This window comes from Aureobasidium namibiae, assembly GCF_000721765.1.
Source record: "Aureobasidium namibiae CBS 147.97 unplaced genomic scaffold scaffold_2, whole genome shotgun sequence".
Classification (NCBI taxonomy): Eukaryota; Fungi; Ascomycota; class Dothideomycetes; order Dothideales; family Saccotheciaceae; genus Aureobasidium; species Aureobasidium namibiae.
In genome coordinates this window covers 694,261-721,181 of record NW_013581207.1, presented here as the reverse complement: position 1 = coordinate 721,181, position 26,921 = coordinate 694,261, and the positions used below count along the sequence as shown (strand labels likewise).

General features: G+C 50.7%; 9 protein-coding genes across 9 annotated transcripts; 4 read left to right on the top strand and 5 right to left on the bottom strand.

Moving 5' to 3' along the window:
- Window positions 1–999: 999 nt before the first annotated feature.
- Window positions 1,000–1,938, bottom strand: M436DRAFT_78379 (lysosomal cystine transporter; the record flags this gene model as incomplete). The annotated part of the gene is made up of 3 exons (XM_013575880.1): window positions 1,000–1,267; window positions 1,320–1,381; window positions 1,441–1,938. The coding sequence occupies 3 exons, from the start codon at window positions 1,936–1,938 to the stop codon at window positions 1,000–1,002; spliced, it is 828 nt and encodes a 275-aa protein (XP_013431334.1).
- A 464-nt stretch (window positions 1,939–2,402) lies between these two features.
- On the top strand, window positions 2,403–5,914 carry M436DRAFT_69589 (uncharacterized protein; the record flags this gene model as incomplete). Its single annotated transcript, XM_013575711.1, has 2 exons — window positions 2,403–4,762; window positions 4,813–5,914. 2 exons carry the CDS (start codon window positions 2,403–2,405, stop codon window positions 5,912–5,914), a joined length of 3,462 nt encoding a protein of 1,153 aa, XP_013431165.1.
- Window positions 5,915–7,138: 1,224 nt separating this feature from the next.
- On the bottom strand, window positions 7,139–10,006 carry M436DRAFT_60450 (uncharacterized protein; the record flags this gene model as incomplete). Its single annotated transcript, XM_013575557.1, has 3 exons — window positions 7,139–9,565; window positions 9,618–9,833; window positions 9,941–10,006. 3 exons carry the CDS (start codon window positions 10,004–10,006, stop codon window positions 7,139–7,141), a joined length of 2,709 nt encoding a protein of 902 aa, XP_013431011.1.
- Window positions 10,007–12,035: 2,029 nt separating this feature from the next.
- M436DRAFT_16138 (uncharacterized protein) lies at window positions 12,036–12,758 on the bottom strand (the record flags this gene model as incomplete). The annotated part of the gene is made up of 1 exon (XM_013575111.1): window positions 12,036–12,758. A coding segment is annotated over one exon (723 nt), but the record flags the coding sequence as incomplete, so codon positions are not given.
- Window positions 12,759–15,272: 2,514 nt separating this feature from the next.
- Window positions 15,273–16,445, top strand: M436DRAFT_38329 (uncharacterized protein; the record flags this gene model as incomplete). Its single annotated transcript, XM_013575341.1, has 2 exons — window positions 15,273–16,166; window positions 16,221–16,445. The coding sequence occupies 2 exons, from the start codon at window positions 15,273–15,275 to the stop codon at window positions 16,443–16,445; spliced, it is 1,119 nt and encodes a 372-aa protein (XP_013430795.1).
- A 393-nt stretch (window positions 16,446–16,838) lies between these two features.
- Window positions 16,839–17,987, top strand: M436DRAFT_37680 (putative bis-tetraphosphatase; the record flags this gene model as incomplete). Its single annotated transcript, XM_013575225.1, has 3 exons — window positions 16,839–16,967; window positions 17,041–17,503; window positions 17,569–17,987. 3 exons carry the CDS (start codon window positions 16,839–16,841, stop codon window positions 17,985–17,987), a joined length of 1,011 nt encoding a protein of 336 aa, XP_013430679.1.
- Window positions 17,988–18,276: 289 nt separating this feature from the next.
- M436DRAFT_78373 (uncharacterized protein) lies at window positions 18,277–18,984 on the top strand (the record flags this gene model as incomplete). Its single annotated transcript, XM_013575879.1, has 1 exon — window positions 18,277–18,984. The coding sequence occupies one exon, from the start codon at window positions 18,277–18,279 to the stop codon at window positions 18,982–18,984; it is 708 nt and encodes a 235-aa protein (XP_013431333.1).
- Window positions 18,985–20,038: 1,054 nt separating this feature from the next.
- Window positions 20,039–21,989, bottom strand: M436DRAFT_38783 (MFS general substrate transporter; the record flags this gene model as incomplete). The annotated part of the gene is made up of 3 exons (XM_013575417.1): window positions 20,039–21,289; window positions 21,348–21,689; window positions 21,741–21,989. The coding sequence occupies 3 exons, from the start codon at window positions 21,987–21,989 to the stop codon at window positions 20,039–20,041; spliced, it is 1,842 nt and encodes a 613-aa protein (XP_013430871.1).
- A 1,413-nt stretch (window positions 21,990–23,402) lies between these two features.
- M436DRAFT_38830 (putative sugar transporter) lies at window positions 23,403–25,174 on the bottom strand (the record flags this gene model as incomplete). The annotated part of the gene is made up of 3 exons (XM_013575429.1): window positions 23,403–23,566; window positions 23,623–23,796; window positions 23,968–25,174. 3 exons carry the CDS (start codon window positions 25,172–25,174, stop codon window positions 23,403–23,405), a joined length of 1,545 nt encoding a protein of 514 aa, XP_013430883.1.
- Between the last annotated feature and the right edge of the window lie 1,747 nt (window positions 25,175–26,921).

The window sequence follows — 26,921 nt, the reverse complement described above, 5'->3', positions numbered from 1 at the left end:
AGTTTCTGCTGAGGATGGCCGCGAGGTTCTCGTTGTGCTTTGAGAATCTACTGAACGCCTTTTGTTCAGAATCCGATGCTGCACTAGGATTAGAAGAGTGTGCCAAAAAGAGAGTCTGCTGATACGCACCTTCCTCAGTGAAGCGAATATGGGAGGACTCATCTTTGCTGCCTGCCAGTCTGGTCTTGTTTACAGCGACAAATCTCACGAGCTCGAAATCGACGGCTCGAGCAGACGCGACCGGCCATCCTTGACTATCTATGCACCTCGATCATGGACCAAACATCCTATTGTGTTCCTGGCGCAAACCATAGGGCCGTCATCGTCATACTCGAGGTCACTTCCCCAGGTGCCGAGACCAGCATGCGGTGCTATCTAGGTGCCGTTGTTTGGCTCGATTTGCATTACCCAAACCTTCTTTTGCTAGATCGATCCCGACTCCCGAAAGTATAGCAACCCTTTACAGGTAAAGCTAAAGACATGCATCATTTTCTGTTTTGTAGTCAACCATCCTAGTCGCCTTAACGACGTGCATGTCCTCTGCCGAAGAACAATAAGAGCGTTAATGTGTTGTTGTTGTTGTTGTTGTTGAGGATTGATCAGGCGAAGCCTTTCCAGCCAAGATCTGATCGATCTTCTCGAGATCTCTCGTGCATGATGCATGCACAGCGGCCAAAGCGCGCTGGTAAACACGCTAAACGATGCTTTTCCAAATGCGTGGTCACTGGTAAACCTTTTGCTTCCATCTCTCGAACGAGCGTAGATTTTCGGGTCAGATCACGATTCGGTAAAGTTCTGTAAGGCTCAACTTTTGTCGGCCGAGTGGCTTGTCGTGTGGTAATGTCGTGCTCGCTTCCGCACAACAAGATCCGAGGCCTACCAGTAGCTATACAACAATGCTCTACTACAGACCGGCTTCTCTATAAACTTCTGCTGGTCAATCTCCAACCACCAGCGACCCTTCTTCAACTAGTCGTCTGCAACTTCGGTGCCGCTCGGTCATTCCGCAAGGAGAGCCTGTTCCTCATCCTCTTTTGGTAACGCTTTACCTTTGTACAAAACATAGTGCTGTACGAAAAAGACCGTGTCAAAGCAAAGACTAAAGACAGCAAGGAAGAGCTTGGCTGGGTTTCCAGTTATGCCACTCCAATCGGCTTCCAAGGCGCTGTCGATGACCAGCTGGAGTAAAGACAAGATACCTCCAATAAAATCGCACCAGATCATATCGATCGCCCAACCCGCTGTCGACTTGATTTTGTAGTTGTACCTGCAAGACAGAGTCAGAATCCAAAAAGACCTCGGTGCCACACGCTGCGTACCATGCCTGAGGAGCATATTTGCTGAGGGTAATAATAAGTTTGACGTAAGAGAATGCGTATATCTGGGTGGTTCATCAGTCCCAAAGAGTGTCTTGTGAAACGAATATGAGATTTTACGCACGATGTCAATTTCTGCCCAAGAATCGGGAGTGTCTCTTCCACCTTTGAACAACGATACCAGCAACGCAGTGATAGAGACACCGATGATGCTACCATAGAAAATACCAAGCGCGCCGGCACTGGCTCGTTGACCTTTGACGACTTCAAAATTCCAGAGTCTCGGGTAGAATTGGCTGTAGAACAGGAAGCAAATGATAGTGCCATGCAGAGCAAAGATCAGGTCATTGAAGCGGACTGTAGGCTCGGGAGCAGAAGGGTGTCGAATAGCATACTGCTGACGAATCTTTGGGGCAAAGAGGAATGCTGTCGTGGAGATGAAGTAACTGGTAAATCCAACAATATTCAGTAGAGGGAAGTCGACCGTTATACCACGAGTTGAGCGGTACTTCCAGCAGCGAAGCGGTTGTGGGTAGAATGACAACGACCACGATGTAAAGTATGACCACCCGAGCAGCCACGAGGCTGCTCGAGCTACGTCCTCTCCCGTGATCGCATACATGGTAGAATAATAATCTTCGCGATTTGCCTCGATACAAAACCAGAAAAGAAGTTTACGAAGCAAATATCGGTATTTGTGAGCTTCGCATGTGAGATTGAGGCGTTGATATTCTTGATCGACCAGAAAGAGTGACGGAGCGAGGGAGTGGAATTTGAAAGATGTGCCCGAATTGCGCCATCTTGATATGGGCAGAGCGTGTCAGAAGTCGTGCTTTCGAAATTTGGGCAGGGTTGCCCGTATCGATGCACGGACGGAATTAACGGACCTGGACGCGCCTTCCCCATGTCGTTGCTGAACCTCAGGCTTGGCAGTACGCGACGTACGGTCAACGACGAGCATCCCAGAGCATCAAACAGAGCGCTGTCGCTGCCTTCTGATCGAGCGGACGCGTTTGCTGGTATCCTGAGATTCATGCGACAACAAACAAGCTCTTTGCAGTGCCGCAACTGCCGCGTCGAATAAAGATGGCGGCCCCCGAATCGTCTCCTCGCCGGCCCACGCGCACCCCTGCACGACCGCGCACTGCATCCTCGCAGATCCTGGACTCTGAGCCTCCTTCGAAACGACGCAGATATGTTCCCGGTGGTCCCGGAGGTGGTGGACGCTGGATCGACGAGGAAGGCAACGAAACAACCGGGCCTCCTTCTGCCCGCCGACACCGACCTGACATGACCGGAGACGACAATGATGAGGACATGTCGAGTCCAAGATCCTCGCGCCGCCCTCCTCCATCTACCCGTCCGCGCAGAGACCGAGATCGCAACCGCGATCGTCGAACAACTGCAACTCCCCGACCTCGTTACAGCAGCGCCGCAGCTGCAGCTGCCGCAAGCCAAGCCAGCGATGGATACAAGCCACGAGAAGAAAGAAGCTGGGAAGAGTTCCACCCAAACCTCGACATTGAACAAGGCCTCACTCTGTTCTCAGCCGATCACGTCGACGGGAGGAATCTTGACACATTCATAATCGAAAGCGATGTGCCTCCCCCATTAGCCTCGTTCGTACCCATGGAGACCCCTATCAAGCGCAAGCCTGGCCGACCACCGAAACGACCCGAAAGTATGCTCTCCGGTCTTGGTTCTCCTCCTGCACCTCGTGTCTTACCCCTACCCACACACAACCCCAAGGAACGCCTCAATCTACCCAAGCCAGCATACCGCAATATCGATACTTTCGCTCAGTATGAGCAGCACGGTTCAAATCAACGGAACTATGTCGACAAGTCTATGGCGCATGTTGGTTACCAAGAGGGGGATCGCTTTGACATACCCAAATACACTCTGATTCGTCACGTCGAAGGTCCATACGATGACGACAGCATCTCCGGTCTTGTTGTCAAATCTGACAAGGTTGAAGAAGCTCGCGCACCTGTCGTCTTCAACGTCGAGTACGACATGGATGAACAGGACGAGCGGTGGTTGGAGATTCACAACGCTCATCGCAAAGAAGAGCAGGCTGAGCCAATTAAACCCGCCTTGTTTGAGATCACCATGACCCAAATCGAAAGGGAATACTACGCCCTGGAGAAAAAGATCCCTAAGCCGAACCCGAGACATGCCCAGATCACACGGCCCCGTTCAAGTTCGGCCGCAGCAGTCAATGGAGAGCCCAGCGGACCGGCCGATGAACCCGATACTAAGTGCGCTGTATGCGACGACGGTGATTGTGAGAACGCCAATGCCATCATCTTCTGTGACGGCTGTGACTTGGCAGTTCACCAAGAATGTTATGGTGTGCCTTTCATTCCCGAGGGCCAATGGTTCTGTCGGAAATGCAAGGAGATTGGCCGTGGAACACCCACTTGTGTCTTTTGCCCCAACGTAGACGGCGCCTTCAAGCAAACTAACACGATGCGCTGGTCCCATCTGCTTTGCGCCCTCTGGATCCCGGAAATCACCATCGCTAACATGACCTTCATGGAGCCCATCACCGACGTCGAAAAGGTTCCCCAAAGTCGCTGGAGACTCAAATGCTACCTTTGCCAACAGAACATGGGCGCTTGTATCCAATGTGGTAACAAGGCCTGTTACTCGGCATTCCACGTCACATGTGCAAGAAGGGCCAAACTGTTTCTCAGAATGAAATCTACTCACTCTGGGGGCATAGACGCTTCGGTCCTCAAGGCTTTCTGCGACAAGCATGTTCCTCTAGATTGGCGCAACGAGCATGACGTCGACACTGCTGTTGCAGAAACAAAGCGCTATTATAGACACACGATGAAAAACAGAAAGTGGGCAGACAGTTCAAGCACTGGAGCCACCATAGCTCCCGCAGACCAGCCGGAATCAACTGCCGACAACGCAGATGAGCTAGGCCACGTTGACGATACTATCGTTGTTGCTGCAAACAAGCGCAAGAAGGCCCAGCCCCAGAAGGCCGGATGGCGTTTGCCATCGGGTGCACCTGTGGTACCTGCTGTTGTTTTCAATACAGTGGACAATTCACTTGGAAGGTTCGCGCTTAGGAAGCGTAAGGAGTTTGTCACCGAGGCCTGCAAGTATTGGACACTGAAGAGGGAAGCTCGCAAGGGTGCTGCCTTGTTGAAACGTCTTCAACTATCGCTCGAATCATTCACTCCTATGGAGATCACTCGTCGCAACTTCTCGGGCATGGGCGCTGCTGGCAGACCGCGCTTGCTCAGAAGGATCGAGTTCGGTGATATTCTTCAGGAAGACGTCGACAGGCTGGAAACTCTCGTTTCTAGCATTCGCCAACGTGAAGAGCTCAGCCTCATCGACACAACCGAGGTCCTCAGGAGTCTGATTGACAATGTCTACTTCCCGATCATTCCTCTTCTTCGACCAATCTTGCAACGAGCACAGAAGTAAGTACAAAGCATGTCTATATTATAAGCAATAGACTAATGTTCCACAGACTTGACGAAAAGAGCGGCTTCTTCAAAGAAGGGTTCGAGGAACTAGAGCGAAAACTGTTTGAAAGTCACTACATTTCAGTCGCGGAGTTCTCTCAGGATATCTTGACGGTGCTTTCTAGCGACAACACAAGACCTGAAAAGAGAATCACCGAACTTGATGATGCAATCGATACGCAACATCAGCTTGATGAACCTGTGGACACTTTAGAACATAGGGCGTTGACACCCGAACAAAAGGAACTCAAGAAGATCCGAAAACGAATCATTAAGCCGGTCAGAGATCTTCTCGAAAAAGCAACGTTGCGAGAATCGGAACTCAAAGATATCCCGATGAATGAAGATCCGCGGTGGGCTGAATTTGATGCACTGCTGGAAGACTCAGTCCAGACAAACGGCGCAATTCCAACTACAGAGAATGGCGACGACATCTCACCAGATACAAGTGTTTCTGTACTCGCAGGCGCATCTCCCAATCACGTCAACAATGATCCTGGTAAGGACGTTGAAATGCTGGATGGTGACGACGACGACGATGCTGAGGGCGAGCCAGATGTTGAGGTCAACGGCACTGCCCACAGTTCGGTCGAAGCGGAAGCTGTGCCTACCAAGGGAGCCGTATTCAAACCGATGCAGCCTTTGTCACCGCCAAACTCCACATCAAGTGTTGCTAACAACAACATTGATGTGGTCACTGAGCCTCGTTATCAAGAGCTTGCACCGCCTGTTGTCGTTGCACACGACCCATGGGCTCACGGTGGAGTGCCATGGTATCTCGAACTCTTCGACATTGACGGCACGACAATACACGAGGAACGATGGTCTGGTCGCGACGCCATGTCTGAGGAACTCACTGATCTAGACGAAGAGCAAGTTGCTGTCCTCTGCGACAAACCCAACGCTTCCGTTGAAGCAGATGACAATGCTAAAAGCAAGAGGAGAATATCCGCACGTATCAAGCGCGCCGAAGAAAACAGTACCACATCAACTGAAGAAGAAAATGCCCCGGCAGAGGTACAACAGACTGAAGAGGAAAGAGCTGAGAGGGAGAGAAAGGACAAGGCAAATGCGAGACGCAGAGCCCAGAGAAGGCGCAAGTGGTAGTTGCAAGATTCTTTCGGGGCGGATTGCTCTTCATTCTCGAGGCGTTCATGGTGTTTTTCATTTCCAGAGAGGGGTTCTTTTAAGCTACGGCTAGGAACAAGGCGTTTTGGAGATTTTATTCTACTTCTTCATGAGAGACGAGGTTTGGTTGCTTTGTTCGAAGGGAAGGCACTATGGGGAGATGCGAGGAAAACATTGTCATAATCTTTTTTTGAGCAGGCAGGAGGGGCCTGCAGGTCCTTGCGTTGTTTTCTCTCGAGTTGTAGCAAAGAGCAAAGCATTCGGAGATAAATCAACTGACTCAACTCTGCTTACTCGAACCTTTTCTTCGCGTGACTCGGTGCGTCCATCCGTACCATCCATTGCCCATCTCAGGCCGACCCACGAACTCAACCCCTGCTCATCTTCATCTTTTTTCGTCGCAGAGCGGTATGATCCCAAAAGAGTGCTTGCTCCAAGACGATCAGCTTTGACAAACGCATCCCGAGTCATCTGCCAACGAGAAATTGCAACAGCCACAGCTGTCATAGCAAACCCAACACCCTCAGGGTCTTCTAACGGCCAGCACCTTGATCAAAAAGAGGATGTGCCATAAATCACTGCACATCACATCTTGCCCGTCCTGTTTAGCAAAACAGCAGATCAAACGCCACGACCAAAGGATCCAAAAAAAGAAAAAAAAAAAAAAAAAAAAAAAAGGTAATGGCCACAGGTGTCATAGCATGACGAGCTCGACACCTCCTTTACCAATCTTTCAGGGTCTGAAGATGTTGTGTGCCTTTACCTATACGGTAGAACGCGGTCGAGATGCAATGACTGCATAGAGTAGGTATCTGCGTCTTCTCACTGTCGATCGCTACGAAATCCTCCGAAGATCTGTGGGTGGAGGCTTTGATACAAGCCTTCATCACCTTGTCGATCTTTTCCATGACGCACGGTGACCCTGGATTTTTTGTTTCCGAGGAGTTTGGGTCAGCGATGACCATTCATGTCTGTTGATCGTCATGAGTATTCGATGATGTGAATGATCTTGAGTCGCAATACGAGACGATAGGACTGAGGATGCGATGATTGAGCAAGAAAGAAAAGAATAATCAATTGTGGTATCAAAACTTTGTGTATGCGGTGCCTGCCCCTCGTGCGAATTCGTTAGAGTACTCAATAGCCAATTTTCCGGTCACCCCATCTAGTAGTTCCAGTGCCCCAGAAGATGTCAAAAGTCCATCAGTTCAACATGCGCATAGCATTAAAAATATCAACAGTGCTCTCCACCCCTCTTTCCACAATGAACTCGTGGCTGTATGTTCTGAACGCCATCACACCATCTTCGGGAACCTCTTCAGGAACCGACAGTCCAAGCGACTGACCCTGTTGCTTTGCGAGTGTCGAGATGGAAGAACGAGGAGATGTTCTATCGCCTGCTACACCCCACCAAGCAGGCATCTGCGCAGCGCCTTGCTGGCTCTGAGCGTGGAAACTAAACATCTTCGCGGTTACAGCTGCTGCAGAAGAGGCAGTCAAGGTCGAAAGGTCGGAAGTCGGGCTTGCGGTGCCGGAACAGCTGCAGCTGGAGCCACTGCTGGATTTGCGGTTGATATCGCTGCATACACTGTCGTGGTCCATGTTGTAGACTCCGGCGCCACTGCTGCGGCGGTCGTACCAGCTTGGTGCATCCATGTCGTCGCTGCTCACACTGTGCGGGCTGTGGTCCCACATATCGCTTGACGCTGAGGCTGGCGACATGATGGAAGATGTGAAGCTAGAGGGTGTCGAAGGTGCTTCTGGTGCTGCGAAAGTGTCTAGCATGAAGACGTCAAGCGTGGGCGTGCGTGCTTCAGGCAGATGGTAGATTGGAGCGGCCAGTGTGCGCTCTGGTTGTTGAGGGTTGAGGTAGTCAAGAGTTTCCTCCTCGCTGATAGCGAACGAGTAACCAGAGAAGCGTTTGTTGACGTGTGACTCAGCACTCTGTTCGCTAGGACTGTTCAAGGCGTTGTTCGATGCGCTAGAAGCTCTGAATGAAGCGCGTCTTGATGGGAAGGAGAAGTTGGAGGTCAAGCTTCTGTGCAGGCTTCTGATCGAACTGGTTCGATTCACTGCACTAGTCGTGTTGATGCGTAGCGGCTGCGGTCGGAGAGAAGCAAGCGAATCGCTTCGGTTTGGCATCGTCTTGTGAGAGAAGTAGTCGTTGTCCTCACAGTCAGGATGAATCGTGAACGTAGACTCATCACTAGTCTCGCTATCAATCTTGATAGATCTCGCCTGCGAGAGCTGAGAGGTAGTGGCCTTGGTGTCCTCGTTCCACGGCGGCATACCTGTGGTCAACAAGCAAAGGTGATATGGCACAACGTCTGCAGCGACCACTTCCTTAGGAGCACGTATCGCGTTGGTGAGCATTTGCAAGATGCTGTAGATGGCAATCCATCTGACCTTTCTCGCATCTCCGACCGATAGCTTCTCTTCTGGTCTGAAGGTCAATTTGCTCTCGAAATAGATGTAGTTGCGGACGAGTGCTGAGTTGGACGAAATCTTGTTGGTGGCCGCGGTAAGTGCAGCTCGAGCTGTCACAGATTGATCCACCTTGCTCGATTTCGAAGTCAGCCTTAGAGACCGAAGACCCTTCTGAGATGACGTTCTGTATTCGAGACTATGGTAATCGGGTAGCAGTGGTGAGGGATGAGGCAACGGCTCGTACTTGTGGCGGCTGTTGAATGCATCGACGTTCTGCACCACACAGATGCCTCCAGTGGGTAGTCTGCTTGAGCTATCTGGAGAAGAATCACCATCCACAAGATAATCGTAAAGCACCTGGAATTCTTGGTGCATGCTCCGTAGAAGACCCTTGTCCATGATATGGCCAGTTTCTGGCGGCCAGTATCCAAACTTGTTGACATAGTATGAGTGCAAAAATGAGCGGAAGCGTTCCAGATGATTGCGAGCAGGTGTCGGTAGTCCCAGATGTGTAGAAGCTAGCTCGTCTTCCAGGAAGTTTCGTAGAGCTTTGGTCACTCGGCCCAAGTGCAAGTCCATTTCCAGGTACGATCGTGTGATCAAAGCCTTTGTTACTTTGCTCACATCGCCAAACTCCGGGCTCAAGTCCAACTGATCGTTCATGCCAACACAGTGGGCAAAGGCGTCAATCCAAACATCTCTCAACTTGAACTTTTCAGCAAAGTTAAGGAAAGCTAGTGCGTAGTCTGGTCGGTTGACAAATTTCGAGTAGCCTTGTTGCTGGGCATACATCAAAAAGTCCTGGCTGTTGCTGATCTTGTTCGGGCAGAACAGCTGAATACGTTCCAATAGGTCGATGAAAGTCTTGCCTAATTGAGCTCCAACCAGTGGCTTGTTCGTGATATAAGCAAAGAAATTGCGGGTCGTGATATGCCAGCTGTAAGCCTCTTCTCGGAGAGCATCGTCAGGAGCTGGTATATACAACTCGTATTCACTATGTGTCGATGATGTGCTTGGTGTTGTACCGTCGAGGCTCTCGGTACTTGAAGTCGAATCTGATGCCATATATGTGTTGACGAATGATTCACCTGCCGCCGCCTCCACCAAACTGTATGAAGTTCTGAAGGAGGCACCCCGCTTTGACTTCCCTTGGCCATATAGATGAACGAGGCAGTCGCCGTCCTGTTGCCAAAGTTCTTGATCCTACCAGATCAGTCAGTACAAACCATCACAAACTAAAGCACACGAGACTTACACGACGAAGACCGTCCCAATCAGCGGACTTGTGAGATTGACCGTCCCATCTCTTCACGCTTGATAGCTTGGAAGGGTTTCTCATGGCTGCTTGCTTGGGCTTCTTCCTTGATCTGACTGGTGATTGAGAGGCCTGAGCGCGTATGGTCAAAATCCTCGAGAAGTTAGGGACATTCGAACCGTGAGAGGCCGGAGCAGGTGGACCAGGCAAGAGGACCTTTTGAGTATCTCTTATGTCCATATGTGCAGTAGATGGCAAACCATGACGATGCATGTCGATCATGTGTACTGTTGGAAGTCAAAACGCAATAGGTCAAGATGTACCTGTTGTGGTTGATCGGTGGGATCTTGGAGTTGCAGAACGGTCTTGCAGTGGAGCCCGGGAGTCATGATGGGTTATAGCTCGAGTCGTGCCAGGGGAAGGTCGCCAACAATCCGAGGATGCTGGCTGGATGCACGATTGTCCATGGCACACTAGTTGGTTGGTGCGCTGGTGTCAACTTTGAGCAAATGATCGGCGCAAAGTATCGGTCGGGAATGGGGAAGCGGTGCATGCAAAGATGAGGCGGCACGGGAAGCACATGGCTGCAGCGCGCTGCCCGGACTTCGCCAGGCCCGACTGAGAAGCTGAAAGGCTCAGCTCGAAGCCTGGACAGCGCCCACTCAACTCCAGCTGACTGCTGAGCAATATCTCGTTATCAAACATAAGCGAGGGCAGCTGCCAACTTTCTCTGCCTTTGGAGCTATATCTCAGCTCGAATCCATTTATCTGGAATGTCTCGATCTGTGACAGCAACGGCGGTAGGGTTTGGCTGCACCCTTCTGTTGCGACAGAAACTCATGACGCCCTCCGGACTGCACCCTTGTCATCGCATCGCCTTCTCCGGCTTCGACCACCCTTTGCGCGACCCTCTTCTCACAACCTTACTCCACCACACTCTTCTTGAAGCCGTGCAAGGTGCTTCAGATCTACGATCCAATTATCGTGCTCTTGCAGTCTTACGTGTTGATTTTTTTCTTCATTGGAAGCGTGTCCCAAATTCCGTCTGCCGACTTCCAGTCAGCCCGCTCGCGCGACGGCCCGAGAAAACGTTGCGACTGAGAGCCATTCGCGAATCGTGACTCGTCTGACTTCGCACACGTGAACGAGGAGTCGCTCTCTTCTCCCTTTCCTTCTCGGAACCTCCGCGCCGGCCGCACTGCCTGTCCTAGAAAGGACCCTGCCTCAGAGAGCAACGCTATCTAATACCAGATCGTGCAGGTAGGAGAGCCGATCGACCTCCCAAGATCTGAAAAGTATTTGAGTCGACGATCTCATCATGTGCATCACTGGTCTGATGCCTCCACTTAATAGTGACGCGGATCCACAGCACGCCTTGCATTGTCCTACCTTGTCTATCTTGGTCGCGCATATCCTTCAATGCGCATATTCTGCTAACGCCCAGAGACTTTCTTAGCCGTAAGCTCGTTCTCCCTTCCCATGTGCAAACTAAGTCGCGCGGACTGCTACAGAATGCGCAGTCTGTTTAGTCAATAAGGAGTATCCAAAGAGAGTCGATATATCATGGGCACTCTGTGGACCTTGCTGCATTCTAGAGAGGACTGTACATTTCCGCAGCTTCTAGTTTCTTCCGCCCGTATGTTTTCGTGGGAGCGGAGTGAGACTGGGGTGAGAGTGACAGAATTTAGCACACGGAGAGGTCATATCTGCCTGCAGAAACGGCAACTTGCATACATTTCTTGCCGGAAGCGAATGATAATGCGCTGTTATACAGCTAAGTGTCATTAAATTTTGCCTTCTGCTCTTCCTGCTTCCTACGCTCTTCATCAACCTTATCCTTGGCTGCCTTCAACTTCTGATCCTGCTCGTCTTTTTGCTGCAGCTTCTGCTGAAGGCTTGCCCTGGCCTGTTTGACTGCTTCAATCAAGGCATTGAGATCATCCTTCTTCCAACTCGGTTGCACAATCAAGCTCTTCAGATTTGTAGCCTTCTCTTCAACATCTGCAACTTCCGGTACTGATGATGCGTCTTGTCCAACCACGTCCTTCTCCGCGGCGAAGATGGCATCGTGCGCTTCTTTCATGAGGAGTTTGTTTGCAGTCTCCATGATGTCTTTGAGAGGCTTGAGGCTCTGGGTGACGGCACATCAGTACGGTGATCATGTATAAGCTCTTTTGTACTAACCTGTTCTAGCACTCCTGTCGAAGCCTCCAGAGAAGCTAATTCTGTTGAATCTCCTTTGTCAAGCACTTGCCGCAGGGCATTCACTCGATCGCGGATAAAGGTCGCGTCAGCCTGCACCAGACGGTCTTGGTACTCTGACAGCCTCGACTCTGTTTGTGTGAGCAATTCATTTGCCTTTCTTCTCGCCTCGGCTACTTCAGCTTGTTTCGCTGCTCGTTGTCCGGCCTTCTGGTTCCAGAAGTCTTTGACTTCTGCGGGGTAAGATGTATGCTGCACCTCCATCTCCCAGTCTGGTAAATGCTGCTCGGCGCGTTCGAGCCAGAACAGTATTCTTTCGTCTCGGTTAATGACACCAGCAAAGTGCACTAGAAAGTCGCCTCGTCGGACTTGGTAGGGTGCCAAGGTCTCGTTGTGCTCGCCTTGGTAGGCATTGAACCACCTCTGAGGAGCTTCGACCGTGTGCGCCGCGAACTTCTTGTCTTTCAACAATGTATCCATGGCACTTTGGTCCCGGAATGTCAAGTCCTGGTCTGGCTTGTAATATCTAGAAGAGACGATGGCAGAAAACAGCTCAACAGCCCATTGGTTGACTCGGACTGGGAACACGCCATTATTCAGACCATTCCAATCATTGGTCACCAGAAGGTGTACGTCGTCAAACTGCGGCGACGGTGGCAAGAAGATTTCCAGAGGCACATATGGGTTCAGCATGATCGTATCTGCATCGACCCAGAGAAGCCATTCGAGTCGCTCTTCCTGTGGTTTAGCCAATTCTCGCAGCAGAAGTGATAGTATGTATGCTGGCTTCGACCAGACGTCGTCCATGATGGTCTGCCGAAGGACGTAGAGAGGATAACCATTCAGTCGGTCATGGAGCGCATGCGTTTTGACGGTCCGTTCGTATATGGATGATCCCCCGAAAACAATGGTACATTTTCCTACTCTAGTCTTGTGGCCCCATTGCTCCGTTTCCGACTCAAAGATTTCTTCGGATTTGAGCGGTGACGAGGTTGGTCTGGTTGTATGAGTCGCAGTCGCTCTGTCCGCAGCGGTCGCGTTTGCTTCCAACTCGACGTCAAGATCTGGTACTGGGTCCCATGTCTTCCAGTATGAGACCCTATCCGAAATCGCATGGTGAAGGTCTTTCAGCGCTCCCTTGATTGAGGGTCTTCGGACTGACTCATCGGCAGCTCCAACTTCGCCATGAGAAGCCTTGATACGATCCTTCAATTTGTCGCCCTTTGGAGAACTGTCTGGAGGGCGAGTTGCTCCTTGGTATACGTCCGGCCCATCCAATATGTCGCCTGATAAGGCGTAGTCGCCTCGGTAATTTGCAGCATCGTATTGATCCACGGGGTTGAATGTAGAAGTTACGAGATAACCAAGAAACATTGTGCCAAGCGCTATGAGCAAGAGCTTCGGACGACCATGACCAAAGATGACGGCCCTCGTTGCCGATTTGTCTGTCCAAAAGGGTTGTTCCTGCATTTTCACGAGAGAAGAATCATGGAAGCTTCACAGAGCGGAAAGCGCGTCGCGGTTGTTCTTCCGTTTTACTGTTCTCCAGATCATCCCTGTCCAGAAGAAAGAATCCGTCCCGGAAGCAAGGCCTTCTCAAAATGGAATGCGACACCACATTCCGATGTTCGGTATTTCACAAGCGTTTTGTGCAAAGTTCTAGAACAACTGAAACTACAGCGTCGACAAATCTACCCGAAAATGAATAATAATTCTGGATCAAGATTCATGACATGCAGGGGATCGTTTCCTGTGTGTACGTCCAAGAGATGAAGATGTCTGCAAACCACACTGTCATGCAAGCCTCCGCCGCTTGTCGGAGGGGCTTGCAGCGGCAGTGGCCATGCTGCTGTGTAACGGAAAGCTACAGGAGTCAACAGGCCACCGTGCACATCCAGAGCTGTACACTCTAGAATTCTTGATATGAACTTTTTTGATCAGTCTCGTACGGCAAGTACAGGCTTCCAACAGAGTCTTCATCATGCAGAGTCACCTATAACTTTTTTTTGACAGGTAAGTAGTACGACTCCCTGAATGCTTGCAAGCTACGGTACTGACAACGATACTCGGCCGACCACTTATACATTTGTACGTCACATTTTGTGAAGAGTGTGGATACTATGAGGGACCGTTCACTGTCGGCTGCTTGCTCGCTCTGCCATGGCGTGATTGGGCGGTACCTGCTGGAGACGACTGTCGAACTACGGCAGTGTACCGAACTTGACATGTTTGAGTGCCCGGTTATCCGCAATGGCAGCCATCAAACGTCGCTGCACTGCAAATCCCGATCTTCATATGGAGAGTGTGTCTTCACGGACCTGCAGAGTGACTCTAGACATGGAAATTGAACATTGAGACCAGACTGTGGCTACAACTGAGTTGTGCATCGACTGAATATGTTTTACGACCGTGGCCACCTCATCTGGGATGTCTTTGACTCAGGCAGGAGTGCAATAGGATCTCAAGGGCTTGAGAGGGGCCACGAACCTCATTCGCTTGATCGTCTCTCCAAGGGTGACGGCAAGCAGGCGGTGCTCGGGAGCTTCCCGTCGCTAATATCTTCCATACACTCAAACGAGCATGGAGGATTTCTTGCAGAAATGACGGGCCGTGAGCATCAGGGCAGAATCTTGATACCAATGCTCATTATTAGATGGTTGGCCCTCTGGTTGGCCATGTCTTACATACTCCAACCTTGAGTCATTGATCTTCCACTTCATCATCATCTGTACTGCTCTCCTAGTATTCTCTTGAGCCTGCTGTCGACGCTATCTTCTGTTCAGCCATAATTGTAGTGTATTGAAGGCATTTGATTCTTCTGTTTAGATTCATCAAGTGAGTATCTCTTCGGCAGGCACCTTGCCTTCACTGCTGACTATGATAGATTTTTGTTATACCTTAGCTTCGCGGCATTCTATAGAAGAGAACATCCAGTTTCGTATCAGCGCCTGCCTTCACTGCACCATCGAGCTTCCGGAACATTCATCGCCGAGTGTCTACTTCACCAACCTGGCATAGCTTTGCTGTACATCTGCAGGGCTGCAAGTAGCTGCGCGCATCCGCGTCGACATCTGTGGCTACGACACCGTCTGGGAAAAGAAAGACTTTGCTACAACGCATATCAACATACCGCTTCAATGAACATGATGGCGGTGAGAAACTGTGGTGAGCAAGAAGAGGTGAATAAGTACTATTACGGAGGTCAGTCTCTTTTTCTCGTCTGCACACAACGATCCTGGATCGCTGACAAACCGCGCAGAGTGCTTTCACAGGTCTCTCCCCATTTACTACGCACCACCTCGTCAGGTACCACAGCCTAACCTCACAATATATCCACACGCAAACGTGAGTTTTGAAAGTCAATGCAGAAGCCGTTGAGTGCTGCTGACCAGGCCGCAGTACTCAATCACCAACTACTACGGTTACCAACAAGCTGTCGCCCGATCCAACAACATGTCAAGTCTCTTTGACCAAGATGCAAAGGGCTACTTCTTCGATATGGAGTGCCCCGAGCTCACTGGCAGCGAATCTTCGGAAAGCCCGACCAATTCTTGCTTCACCAATGGATGCTCCGTCTCACCACCCTCCCCATGCCAGGATGCAAAGGATCTGACGCTGAGTGGTCATGGTGTGACCACGTACTCACCTGTATCCGACCCGTCGCCATTGTCAAACTTCGGTGAAAACTGTTTCGATGTTGCTCCGTCCTGGTCCGAACAGCCTGCTGTCCTCTCAGGTCACACAGCAACGCAGTATGCCTCGGGCATTTGGTCACGCTCCCAGTACACCTCAGCTCAGTCACTCTTCGACACTACTGGCCGTGTCCCAGCCATGCCCGTCCAACCTCGATCTGATGTGGTGTTTGAACCTTCGGCATTCCAGGACATGTTTCCCATGGCTTTGCCGGACCTTCCCACGACCATCGCGCCACAGCTTGAGCAGAACATGCCTGCCGGCTTCGTAGGCTACGGAGCGGACGGACTGGTTGTTCCTGGACATCTCTTCAACACCGCACTGGACAAGTTCGCTTTCGCAGAGCCAAGTCCTGTGCTCCTGTCCACACAGGTTATCACTGACGATGGCCTTGCGCTTGCAGCCCTCTCCTGTACTAATGACTTCAAAATGCCCTCTGAGCCAGCTGAGCAGGCAAGCAGATACGTGCCCGAGATAAGCCGCAACACCAGAGATGAATACCTCCAGGAATCCCGTCGACGTGGTCTGTCCTACAAGGAGATCAAGCGTCGCGGTGGCTTCACCGAAGCAGAGTCCACCCTGCGCGGTCGCATCCGTATCTTGTCCAAACCCAAGGAGATGCGTGTCAGGAAACCGCAGTGGAATCGCTCAGACGTAAGTTGCCACCATTGAACTGCAACGTGCCCCTACCTGACATTACCATCACAGATCCTGCTCCTCGTAAACGCAGTCGAGCATTTCTCCGAATCAGCACAGGGACCATCGTCCCGCAAGACGAACTTGCGTCAGCGAAGCAACGGAGGCAAGCTGCCATGGAAGAAAGTCGCCGAGTGGATGTTCTCACACGGTGCCTCCTACCCCTTCGCCGGTGCGACCTGTGCCAAGAAGTGGGAGCAGATGCGTGAGGAGCCATTCGGTCCTGATGAGCAGTGAATGAATGATAGTCAGAAGATCGAAGCCCTTGGTCTTAGCACTACGGCTGGATCTTCCTCTCTCTTTGGCATGTTGTGAGTAGGTTCAGGTTTTGCTTGTTGACTTGAAAGGAAGTTGGTTTGGCGTCGAGCAAGCCTTTTGGCCATATACTCATCACCTTTGTCGCGTAAACCAGTAGCCCACAGCACGAATGATATCACGTTCTTTCTTGATGCTCTCTGATGATGTACGATAGTTGTGATCAGAGGATGCCAGTGTTGTTTGTCCTTTGACGTTTCAACATCTCCAACCTCGGACCGAGATTCTCGCGTTGTACGGTGACGACACATTTTCGAGATTACGCGACACTTTCGTCTTTCTTGCCAATTCACATCATACAATATTCAAGTCATCATGCAACTAAGCTTAGAGGAAGCTTTACCATCTTTGGTGAAGGCTAAATTCGGTACTGCGAAAGCCAGTCATGCCTTGATCTTCTCTTCCACTGAGCTTTCCATCTTGCGGACCAGATCCGGCGCACCTGTAAGTCGTCGATTCATGAAGGATTGCAGCTCTGCATAAGAAGAGATCCTGTGTTTTCTGATACCTGCATCAGTTCCAACTTCGCTACTGCCCTGCATTGGCCAAAAAGCCTACAGATAACAATGACGAAAACAAGCCTAAAGGACCAAAGCCGGATCCTTTCGAAAACCCTTCTTCGGACTTGTTGATAGCAAACATCCCAATTGCGAATGCTAGTCATCTGCTTGTCTTGAACAAGTATCCTGTCATTCCGGAGCACTTCATCATTGCTACAAAGCTCAACAAACAACAAACGCATATGCTTGAACAAGACGATCTGGCTGCTACACACGCTTGTCTAAAAGCCTGGGAAGAAAACAAGCAGAATGGAAAGTTGTTCTCCTTCTTCAATTCGGGTGAACATAGTGGGGCTAGTCAGGCACATCGCCACCTGCAGTTTTTGAGTGTCGATGAGATGAAGCGAGATCAAGAGGTTGGCTCGAGCTGGGATCCGCTGATCGAGCGCATGCTGGAAGCTCCTACCAATGAAGCACCGGGTAGGTCTTACCATTGAAGATGTACATCTCAAGAACAAAGTGCTCACGCGGAGCCGTGTCTTTAGACCTAAAGGCCAATCCCGGCTTACCATTCACTCACTATGCCCTCGAGCTACCTCAGGAGCCAAGTCCAGAGACACTGTACTCGGCCTACAAAAAACTATACGAAGCAGCTGCCGCCGCGGTCAGATTATACATCTCTTCGAACAAGGATTCGCGTCTCGAGCTTCACCCATCCGAGGGAGGATCATCACCTATCAGCTACAACCTAGCCATGACGACTTCAGCAATGGCTATAGTTCCGCGCAGGAATGAAGGTGCTCCAATCAAGAACGATCAGGGTGTCGAAGTGGGCAGTGTAGCCTTGAATGGCACCTTGTTGGCAGGTACTTTGATGGTCAAGCTGGAGAACGAATGGAACGCTCTTCGAGACTCTGAACTGCAACTTGACGACATCTTGACGGTAATTGGCATTCCCCGATAGAGATACACGTCGAGATTGGGCGCACTTCACTCAGGAGAGCTATTGCATGGTTGAATACGTCGATAACCCATGAACACCTTTGTTGTTTCAGCATCTTGCCCGAGACAATGTCACAATAGACAGAGTCGATAAAGATGAGACAGTTCTTCATAACGAAAGACACAGTTGACACTCCCTGAGAAACATCTCTCCCAGCCATGTCTTAGTTCCTGATCTCAAGCATACATAAACATCATTAGTTTCCGCCATCTACCAACTTGTCTTCACAAAAAGCGGAACTCCTCCAAACATGCGCAGAAGAAACCAAATTCGCGAGTCCGGCCCTGAGGAAGGCATCACCTCTGACAACTACCTTATCCAGCTTTTGCGAGAGGAAGAAGTCGTCGAGGCCATCCGGATGGTCGACCCCGAGAAAGCTTCAGAGCCGAATCGCAAATTAGAACAAAATCTGCAAGAACCATGGACCTACCTCAACAAATCCAACAAGATACCAAACGAAGAAAGACTAAAAGCATTTCAAGCCCTCAAGAAGGAATCCGAAGAAGCCGAAGACATCAAAGAACCCACAGCACTCACCGAGGATAATCCTCTACACTCCACAGCGGCCTTGGTAGAGTACTCTCCCCCTCGCAAATACCACCCCCAACGAATCTCCATCAAAAACAAATCCCTCGTTCGCCCACCCAGCCACAATGGCGAATACACCTGGTCTCGCCTCATCCATCACATAAACCAAGAATTCAAACGGGCCGCCAAAGAAGCACTCATCGCCAGAGACACGCCCCTTTCCAATGCTATCAGACACGCTATCCTCGAAACTCTAGGAACCCAATCCCACAATCACAATATGAGGAACAATACAGAGAGCCCATGGAAGATCCCTGAGGAACTAAAGTATCGGCCTTTTGATGCGGTGAGAGCATTTGAGGATGATAGGAGGGAAAGGCCTTTGAGGATTGCGGCGAAGAAGATTGCGATTGTTGTTACGCAGCATTGATGTTTGTTGGTAAACAATTCGAATTAGATACGAGGAGCGATGAGCGATGGAAACATGACATTTGTTTGGAAAGATATTCTCAAATTTCGAACAATCTAGCACTCAATTCTGTGTTGCCTCGCCACGGTCGTTGTTTCCGTCTTGGGCTGAGAAAAGCACCTTTGTTGTTCTCCCTGCTTTCTATCATGGCTCCTTGCTCTTGATTTGTCGTGTCACGAGATCTCTCACGTGTCTCTGTGAGCATTTAGTACGACCGTAAACATAAAATTGAACCAACGAGAATTGAACATGACGGCCCTAAATCAGAATTGGAACAGCAAGCCAGAATGACTGTCTCCCCCTGTTTGCTACCATTCCAGAGTTCCTAGCAAACAAGATAGGGAAATTAGAGGTTGATATCTTGGGGTAGACCATCTCTTATCATCAAACTTTCTGGCCTTCTCCCCCCATCTCGAACGCATGCATCAGGATATGGACGCAAAACTCGATCTCCATACAATCGATCGCACGAGCAACGCCCTAACCATCCACATACATCTCCACCTCACAAATTTATCTCGCTGGTGGTCCCTCGCCTCCATATACTTCACGGTCGTTTCCATCCTCGTCTTGATCAGTGTATTCGTGGCGATATGGCGGGTGTTTGTCTCGAGTTCATTGCAAGCCTCGACGTCCACCTTTGAGAATGAATCGTGGAGCCACAGGACGAGTGAGGGAGACTCATTCTGTGGCGGGAATGACCGTGAGGAAGTTGGGGTGCATGAGGTCGAGGCCGAGAATAAAGGGAGAAGATGGGCTGGATATGAATTTCTTGCTCGACAGGCAGAAAGAACAAAATCTGACTGACAGTGCGGCTTGTCGCTTAACGGATGCGCATTGGTGGTAACAAAGAGACAAGGAAGAGGAAGAAGACATGGCGGTCAGATATGTAATGGTGAATGAAATTGGTATCAACGAAGAGAGACATTACGGGCTATAATTATGATATGGAACTTTTGTTTATCCCAAATCCCAGTGACGTAGAAGTTCTAGCGATCTATACGGGATGTATTGCTTAGAACAGCTTTCTGAGGAAGCCACCCTTCTTGGGGGTGGAGTCAGCACCGACCTCGCTGGATGTTTCAGAAACGTTCTTCTCAGCATCAGGCAGAGACTGTTCCTTGCCAAGACGAGGGTTGCGCAGGCACAACGAGAAAGCGATCAACGGAATGCAGAGGCAAATGCCAGTGATGCACAGCATGCGTTGGATGTGTCTGTATGAGACGATGACGGCATCACGCTCGGGAGTGCCGACAGGGTAGTCGAGGATGAAGAACAGGGGGTTGCTGTAAGCGTAGGTTGCAACAGTGGCGTTGTTGGTGACTGCAGCCAAGTTACGCTCAAGCTCTCCAGGAAGGATCTGAGTCCACAAGGCTCCGGAGATGGTTGAGCCCAAAGCTGAGCCAATATTGTAAAGCGCGAGGTACAGACCAGTGACCAAAGCCAGATGCTCGTGCTGGGTAGCTGCTTGGATCAGAGTCTGGACCGGGTAAGGGAAAAGACCACCAGCGAAGCCCAAAATGACCTCTCCGGCGATGATTCCAGCGTAAGAGCTTTGGGTAAGTCCACCTCTAAAGCGAAGCAAGATACCGAATGCAACCATGAACATCAGAGTGCCAAATACAATGAAGGGCTTGAGGTGTCTGATCTGTCTAACAAAGCGGACAAGAAGGCCAAGAGACACACCAGTCAGGACCGAGACGAAACTGTAGAGCGAAGTAATGCGAGTGGCCGACTTAACACTCTGGTCGAAGGCAACGACAACAACAGTGTAAAGGTAACCTCCTTGCATATACCAAATGGTGTTGAGCGAGCAGGCAACGCCGAGAGCAGCCCAGACACTGCGGTCCTTCAGGAGATGGAACGGTACCAGAGGGTGAGGAGCGCGGCGTTCGTAGAGGACGAAGACGGGGATGAGGCAGATACCAATAACAAGAGGAGCAATGACATGGGCTGTACCCCATGTCTCTGACACACCTCCAGCGATGGTAAAGGGCACCAGAATCAACGCAAACATGGCAATCATCAAAACGATGCCAGGAACATCGAGTTGCCAGAAGAGGGCGACAAGAGTGTTGCTCGCACCGTTGCGCTGGAATGCAGACTGGTAGTTGGCTAGAGCACCAGCCTTCTTTGCGCGGCTGGATGCAATGAAAAGAGCGACAATCAGAGGCAGTGCGCAGATAGGGTAGATGATGGCCCACATGCCAATACCCCAACGCCAGGTGGTGTTCAACAATACAGCAGATGCGACATCTCCAGAGACCTGTTCGAAAAAGTTTATTTAGCATATATCCAGAGCCGAAAATGTCTCTCAGACGTACCCAAGTGTTGATCAGGAAGGGCAAGGCAGGAATGTAAGACCAAGCCAGTCTTCCCTTCAAAGAAGAGATGTCTCCAACGATGATTTCGACCAGAAGGGTGACGATTGTGTAACCGATTTGGTAGAAGATGGCACCAGCTGCAAAGGCGCTGACATTGTGGGCAGCAGCCTCGATGACGGTACCGAGGAGGTAGAAGAAGACGGACAGGTAGACGAGTTCGACACGACCAAAGACGTCGGCAATCTTTGCAGCTGTGGGCTGAGCGGCAGCAGCAATGACGGTGCGAACAATGTTGACAGTCGAGAGCAAAGAGTGCTCACCGATTGAGGACAAGGCAGTGCTCTGACTGTATTAGCTTCCTGACACAGTGCAAATCGGACTCGAGGCAATCACCTGGTACGTGTACCTGACTGTTCCGTCGAGGCCGTAGGCGTATGCAATCAAGAAGACGCCGATACCGAGGAACCAGCGGTCGAAGGAAGTGAGGTGGGCATTGATTGCCTCGATGCGCGCAACACCAGGACTCTTCTTGCCCAGGATGGCGACTTGCTCGCTGAGAGTGTCTTCTGACGTATGGGCCCTAACATCGGTTTCGGGCTCAGCCTTGGCGGCTGAAGGAGAGTGTGAATCAATCGACGACATTGTACTCGAGATGACGCGTCGAGTCAAGGGTCAATGGGTGACTATATCGTCAGGCGGGGTAGAAAGGTGATCGACGGAGCAGGACAGCATTGACTGAGGGAGGCGCCATTTTATGTAGATGCTGCCAAGGCAGTGGGAAGCCGTCGGTGCATTGAAAAGCCTCGCAGCAAAAGAATGGGTCTCATACCAGGCAAGATTGGGTGATGGATTAGATAATCCCTAGGGTCTAGAGTTAAATTTTATCTGATCTTGCAGGGTCTAGCGAAGGGGTGCCGACTATTGGGTCGTTTGCTGGGAGGCCGTTGCCCTGTTGAGCTGTCCTGCTGCTTCGTATCCCGTCCTTCGCGACTTCCTCTGGTGAGTACCATGCTAGCCGCCTGTCTATCTGTAGATCACCAAAGATCTAGAGCTCATAGCCACGTCGCTTCTTTCTTTGGTCTTCGGACACTTTTGCTCTGTGTTGTGGTGCAATTTACTCAACATGAATCGAGGGTCGCAGCGTGCAAAGCCGGCAGGAAGTACCGTGATGGCCTGATAAAATTTTCATCTTATCAGATGCTTCAACGGTAACTTTGGCGCTTTGAGCCATAAGTGGCTTCTTCAAGGCGCCGCGAGGATGCGGTTGGCTTGACCGAGGCATGAGTGTTGACTCTCGAAAAGAAAGTCAGGTACCTAGAGTCTTGGATATGTCTTGGCTTTCAAATATGTCAGGACAAGCACACGATATCGCAGCAAGATCTTATCAGATTTGCAAGCGAGCCAGCTCGTATGCCCAGCACGCAATGGCGTTACATCCCACTCCATTGCTCGCAACACCCGTTTTGCCTCTGATCTACACGTGGAAGGATCCGTCGTTATTGTTTCTAGAAGTCTGCAAAGGAATTTTTGGGTCTGTCAAAGCGAGCACGAATAATCACACCCGAACGTCTTCGGGATCTTACGGTGGATGAGACGTTCTCAGGCTCTTGAAGCTTCTGGCAGCAAGCATGCATGCACGGTGTAACTTGACAACTCTGCGAGCCGCTTCTGTCAGTTACATTAAAGCAAACTCCCCAAGTGCAAATGTTTGTAACGCGTATAGCTATGCACAGTGTTCTCGAGGAATTGGATCGTGTCCATCGAGATGCGGTGTTCTTGAGACTCTCTTTGAACACATCTTTGATCTAGAAAGCACTGTGCCTTTTCATGCCGAGCATTACGTTCTATATCTTGGGGGAAGAGAGAAGTATAGGAGACTAGCAGTCACAGACTTTAGCACAAGGGCAACAATTTGCATCGACAGACTATCACATCACATATCGATGAACACCGGACGACGGAAGCTTGAAGGTGAAAGGGACACTTTTTCGTGCCATTAAAATCATGCATATATCATTCGTATAAATCTCTGCCCGCAGGAGTGGCCGGCACCCACTACACCTTCTCTTCGTGTACGTGGTCCGATGTTTTGGCGTAAGGCACCTCCTCGGCAGTCATCATGGGCTTGTACTTGGCGTACTTGACGGTACCCAATACTGAAGGGCTGTCCTTGAAGATCGTGTCCAACTCTTCCAATGAGCGTCCCTTGGTCTCGGGGTCTGGAGATGAACAGTTAGCAAGAGTAGAAGGATTCCAGACAAGTGTTGTGGCTTACAGAGGAAGTAGACTGTGACGGGAATGCAGGCACCAATGCATGCGTACACGATGTAGTACTGGTAGCCAATGTTGTTGATGGCTACAGGTGTGATCATGGCAACAGCGAAGTTCCACAGCCAGTGGTTGGCGGTAGAGATGGATGCCATGGCGACACGCAGTCTGATAGGTGCAACTTTGAAACAGTTAGCAGAGTTCTGTGGAAGAATAGATTCGGTACTCATGCAACGAGTCATTTCGTGGGTCAAGCTCGACATCAATGATATGGCGTCCTGGACGCTGTCTCATCGCTGTCGACTAGACACTCAAGACTGGCTCGCTGAACTCGTACGTTCGTCTTGCTTACCTTCGGTACAGTAGAGGAAGTTGGCACCGAGAAAACCGATGGGGGTGAAAAAGCAGAAAAGGTAGACGAAGAAAGCGGCAGCAACAGATGCACCGTAATTATCGTGGGGGTAAGAGGTCGCCACAGCGAGCGCCAGCATACATGCTGACATCCCGGCTCCACTAATGATGAAGCAGACACGGCGACCGAAACGATCGATGCAGGCGAAGGCAACGAAACATGACAAAAACTTCCAGGTCAGAGTACCAGCGGACAAAAGTTTGGAGTTGTAGGCGCTCATACCAAGGCCCTGCTGGAAGATGGTAGAGGCGTAAACGGAGATGAGGTTGGTACCGGACATTTGCTGGAAGAACTGAAGCAAGATGCAGAGACCGAAACGGTAAGCAAGCTTGTCTTCACCCATGCTGAACAAATCCTTGAAGGAGGCGGCCTTGGTCGAGGAGTCTTCGAGGGAGAGCTCGATACCAACGCATTCTGCTTCGATTTCGGGAGCGTCGGTGGGAAGACCCTTGAGAGCAGCCAAGTTCTCGCGAGCTTCTTGCGCACGGTTCTGAGCGAGAAGCCAGCGAGGGGATTCGGGGAAAAACCAGATAGAGAACAGAACGATGAGCGAGAAGAGCAGAGCAATAGCGATCGGAGGACGCCAGGTGACAGATCCCGTCTTGAGCGTGAAAAATCCAAAGTCGATCCAGGACTCGAGTGTGTAACCGAGAGAGATGAACATACCGTCAAGGACAACGTGCTTACCACGGTTCTTAGCGGATGAACATTCTGATTGCCAGACGGGAACAGTAGCTGAAAGCTGTCCAACACCAAGACCAATGATGACACGGCCAACGATGAGCTGACCGAGTTCGAAAGCAGAGCATTCAATGGCCTCGCCGATGAGTGTGCAAAGAGCACCGATGAAAATAACCCAACGTCTTCCAAGAAGAGTACCAGTGTAACTACAGCTCAATGCACCGACCAGCGCACCGAGTGTAAATGTTGCGATAACCAGACCCTGGAGGGTAGCATGGTGGGCCTTGACCTCACCCGTGTAGTCGACGGTGTTGATTTGGGGGAACTGATGTCTCCAGTTCTCTTCGGACAACAGTGGGCCGAGACCAGACTGGTTGTAACCGAACAGGATGAAAGACGGAGCGACGACCAGTGCGACCTGAGCGATGGAAAGGGCCTTTCCGGTCATACCAAGGAAGCCGACCATTTTGGCGGGAATTGGTGTGCTGTAGAGGACGAGTTATGCACGCTTGTGCTGCACAGGAGCCAAGTAGAGATAAGAATGGGCGTCGAACTCTCTTCGATGGGCCAAGAACAGTCAAGCCTTGGGTGAAGATTTGGCGTGTGATGGGCGCTGTAGTCGGACAGTAGTTCAAACCGCAGAGGGCAGATCGCTCTGCCTTTATACTCTCTACCAATTTCAATTTGAGCTCGCACTTTTCTCCTGGTGCACCGTCAACTCCACATACTCCATATTTGCAGTGGGTCCATTGGGACATGGGGATACGATAGCATGGTCAGCAAATGTTTCGACCGGCTACGGCACCTAAGCCAAGGCGGTGTGCCTTTCAATTTTGGTTCTTCTCGAACCGCCGATGTGGTTGTCAACGTCGTCAAGATTGGTCAATTCCGAGGTCAACAAGCATGTCTTCCGGCCCTTTCACGGTCCTTCTCCTGGTTCCTCCGGACGCACTGAGTTAGAGACGCCTAAACAAGCGGCCGCTGCAGCAAATTTGCAACAATCGGAGGCCGGGGCATGGTGGAGTCGCCTGGAGATCCAACAGCATCCCCACGGAGCACGATCTAGAGGTGATGTGTTTGGGTTCCGAGCACGAAAAAGATGCGGAGCGCGGACGAGAAGATGCGGAGCGTGGGCCAGAAGATGTGGAGCAAGGTCTTGCAAAACATCGATGCGATGTCTGCGTCAGGCATCCGGTAAGAAAGCCGAAAGAAAGTTCGAAATGCGACTCGGACTCGTGTTTGGCGAGCCTGAAAAAAACAACAGCGCGGTTGGGGTTGCACCAAATTTTCCCCATGTTTCTTCCATGCTTTGCTCCACCTAGAAAGGCCTGCGTTCTACGCCCAACCGCGCGCCTGATTCAGAACAGTTTCATGACTGTGCCCGTTCGTACGACAATTCAGTCTGGTGAGCTTCCTCCATATTGAATGTGGCAAAGATATGCTGGATGTATATATATATTCCTGGATCGAATGAAGATGTGCCAACCCAATGCTTCCAAGATCAACGAGATATGACGATCTCGGGCAATATTCGTAGCAAAACCGGCTGTGAAGCCTCATCCGACATCAGTCCATCGCCTCGCCCTGGTGGTCCGCTGCCAACAGCAGAAAAAAGTGCCCAGACCGAGTTCTGCATGGCCGAAATCACCTGCGGTTCGTCCGCTTCTGGGAAAGGTCGAGAGAAGCATGTATCAGGGGATTCAGGGCACGACGGGAGAACAGCCTAAAGGTCCAAGAACAATCCTTGTGGATAACAGAAGCCTGCACGACTCGCAGGAACAACAGGTGACGCATTCGCTTGCACTTGTTCTTGCGAAAGGAATGCTTGGCCATTCGCAGTGTGCTTGTCTCACATCATTCTTGTTGAGAATCTTTTGGCTAGCGACCTGATCGGCTTGGTGATCTCTCAAATTTCCTTCACTCGGCTTATTTTCGAGCTTGAGAAAGAACAGGACGCCTCATGTCTTCTCAACCAATTCGATTGCATTAGCTGGACAAACCAAAAAGTAAGATGACGGAGCCGCTACTCAAACGGACCGTGTACGGTGTCACCGTTCGCTGGGTTTGTCACCATCGGTTCGGCATCATCGGTAGCAAAGATAAGGGACGCTGAGTAGGGGCCGACCGAGTGCATGTTCTTATGTGATTCGAATGCCAAAACGCACACATACCGAGATCGCTTTGTTATCTAAAGCTAGTGGAAACGCACATGG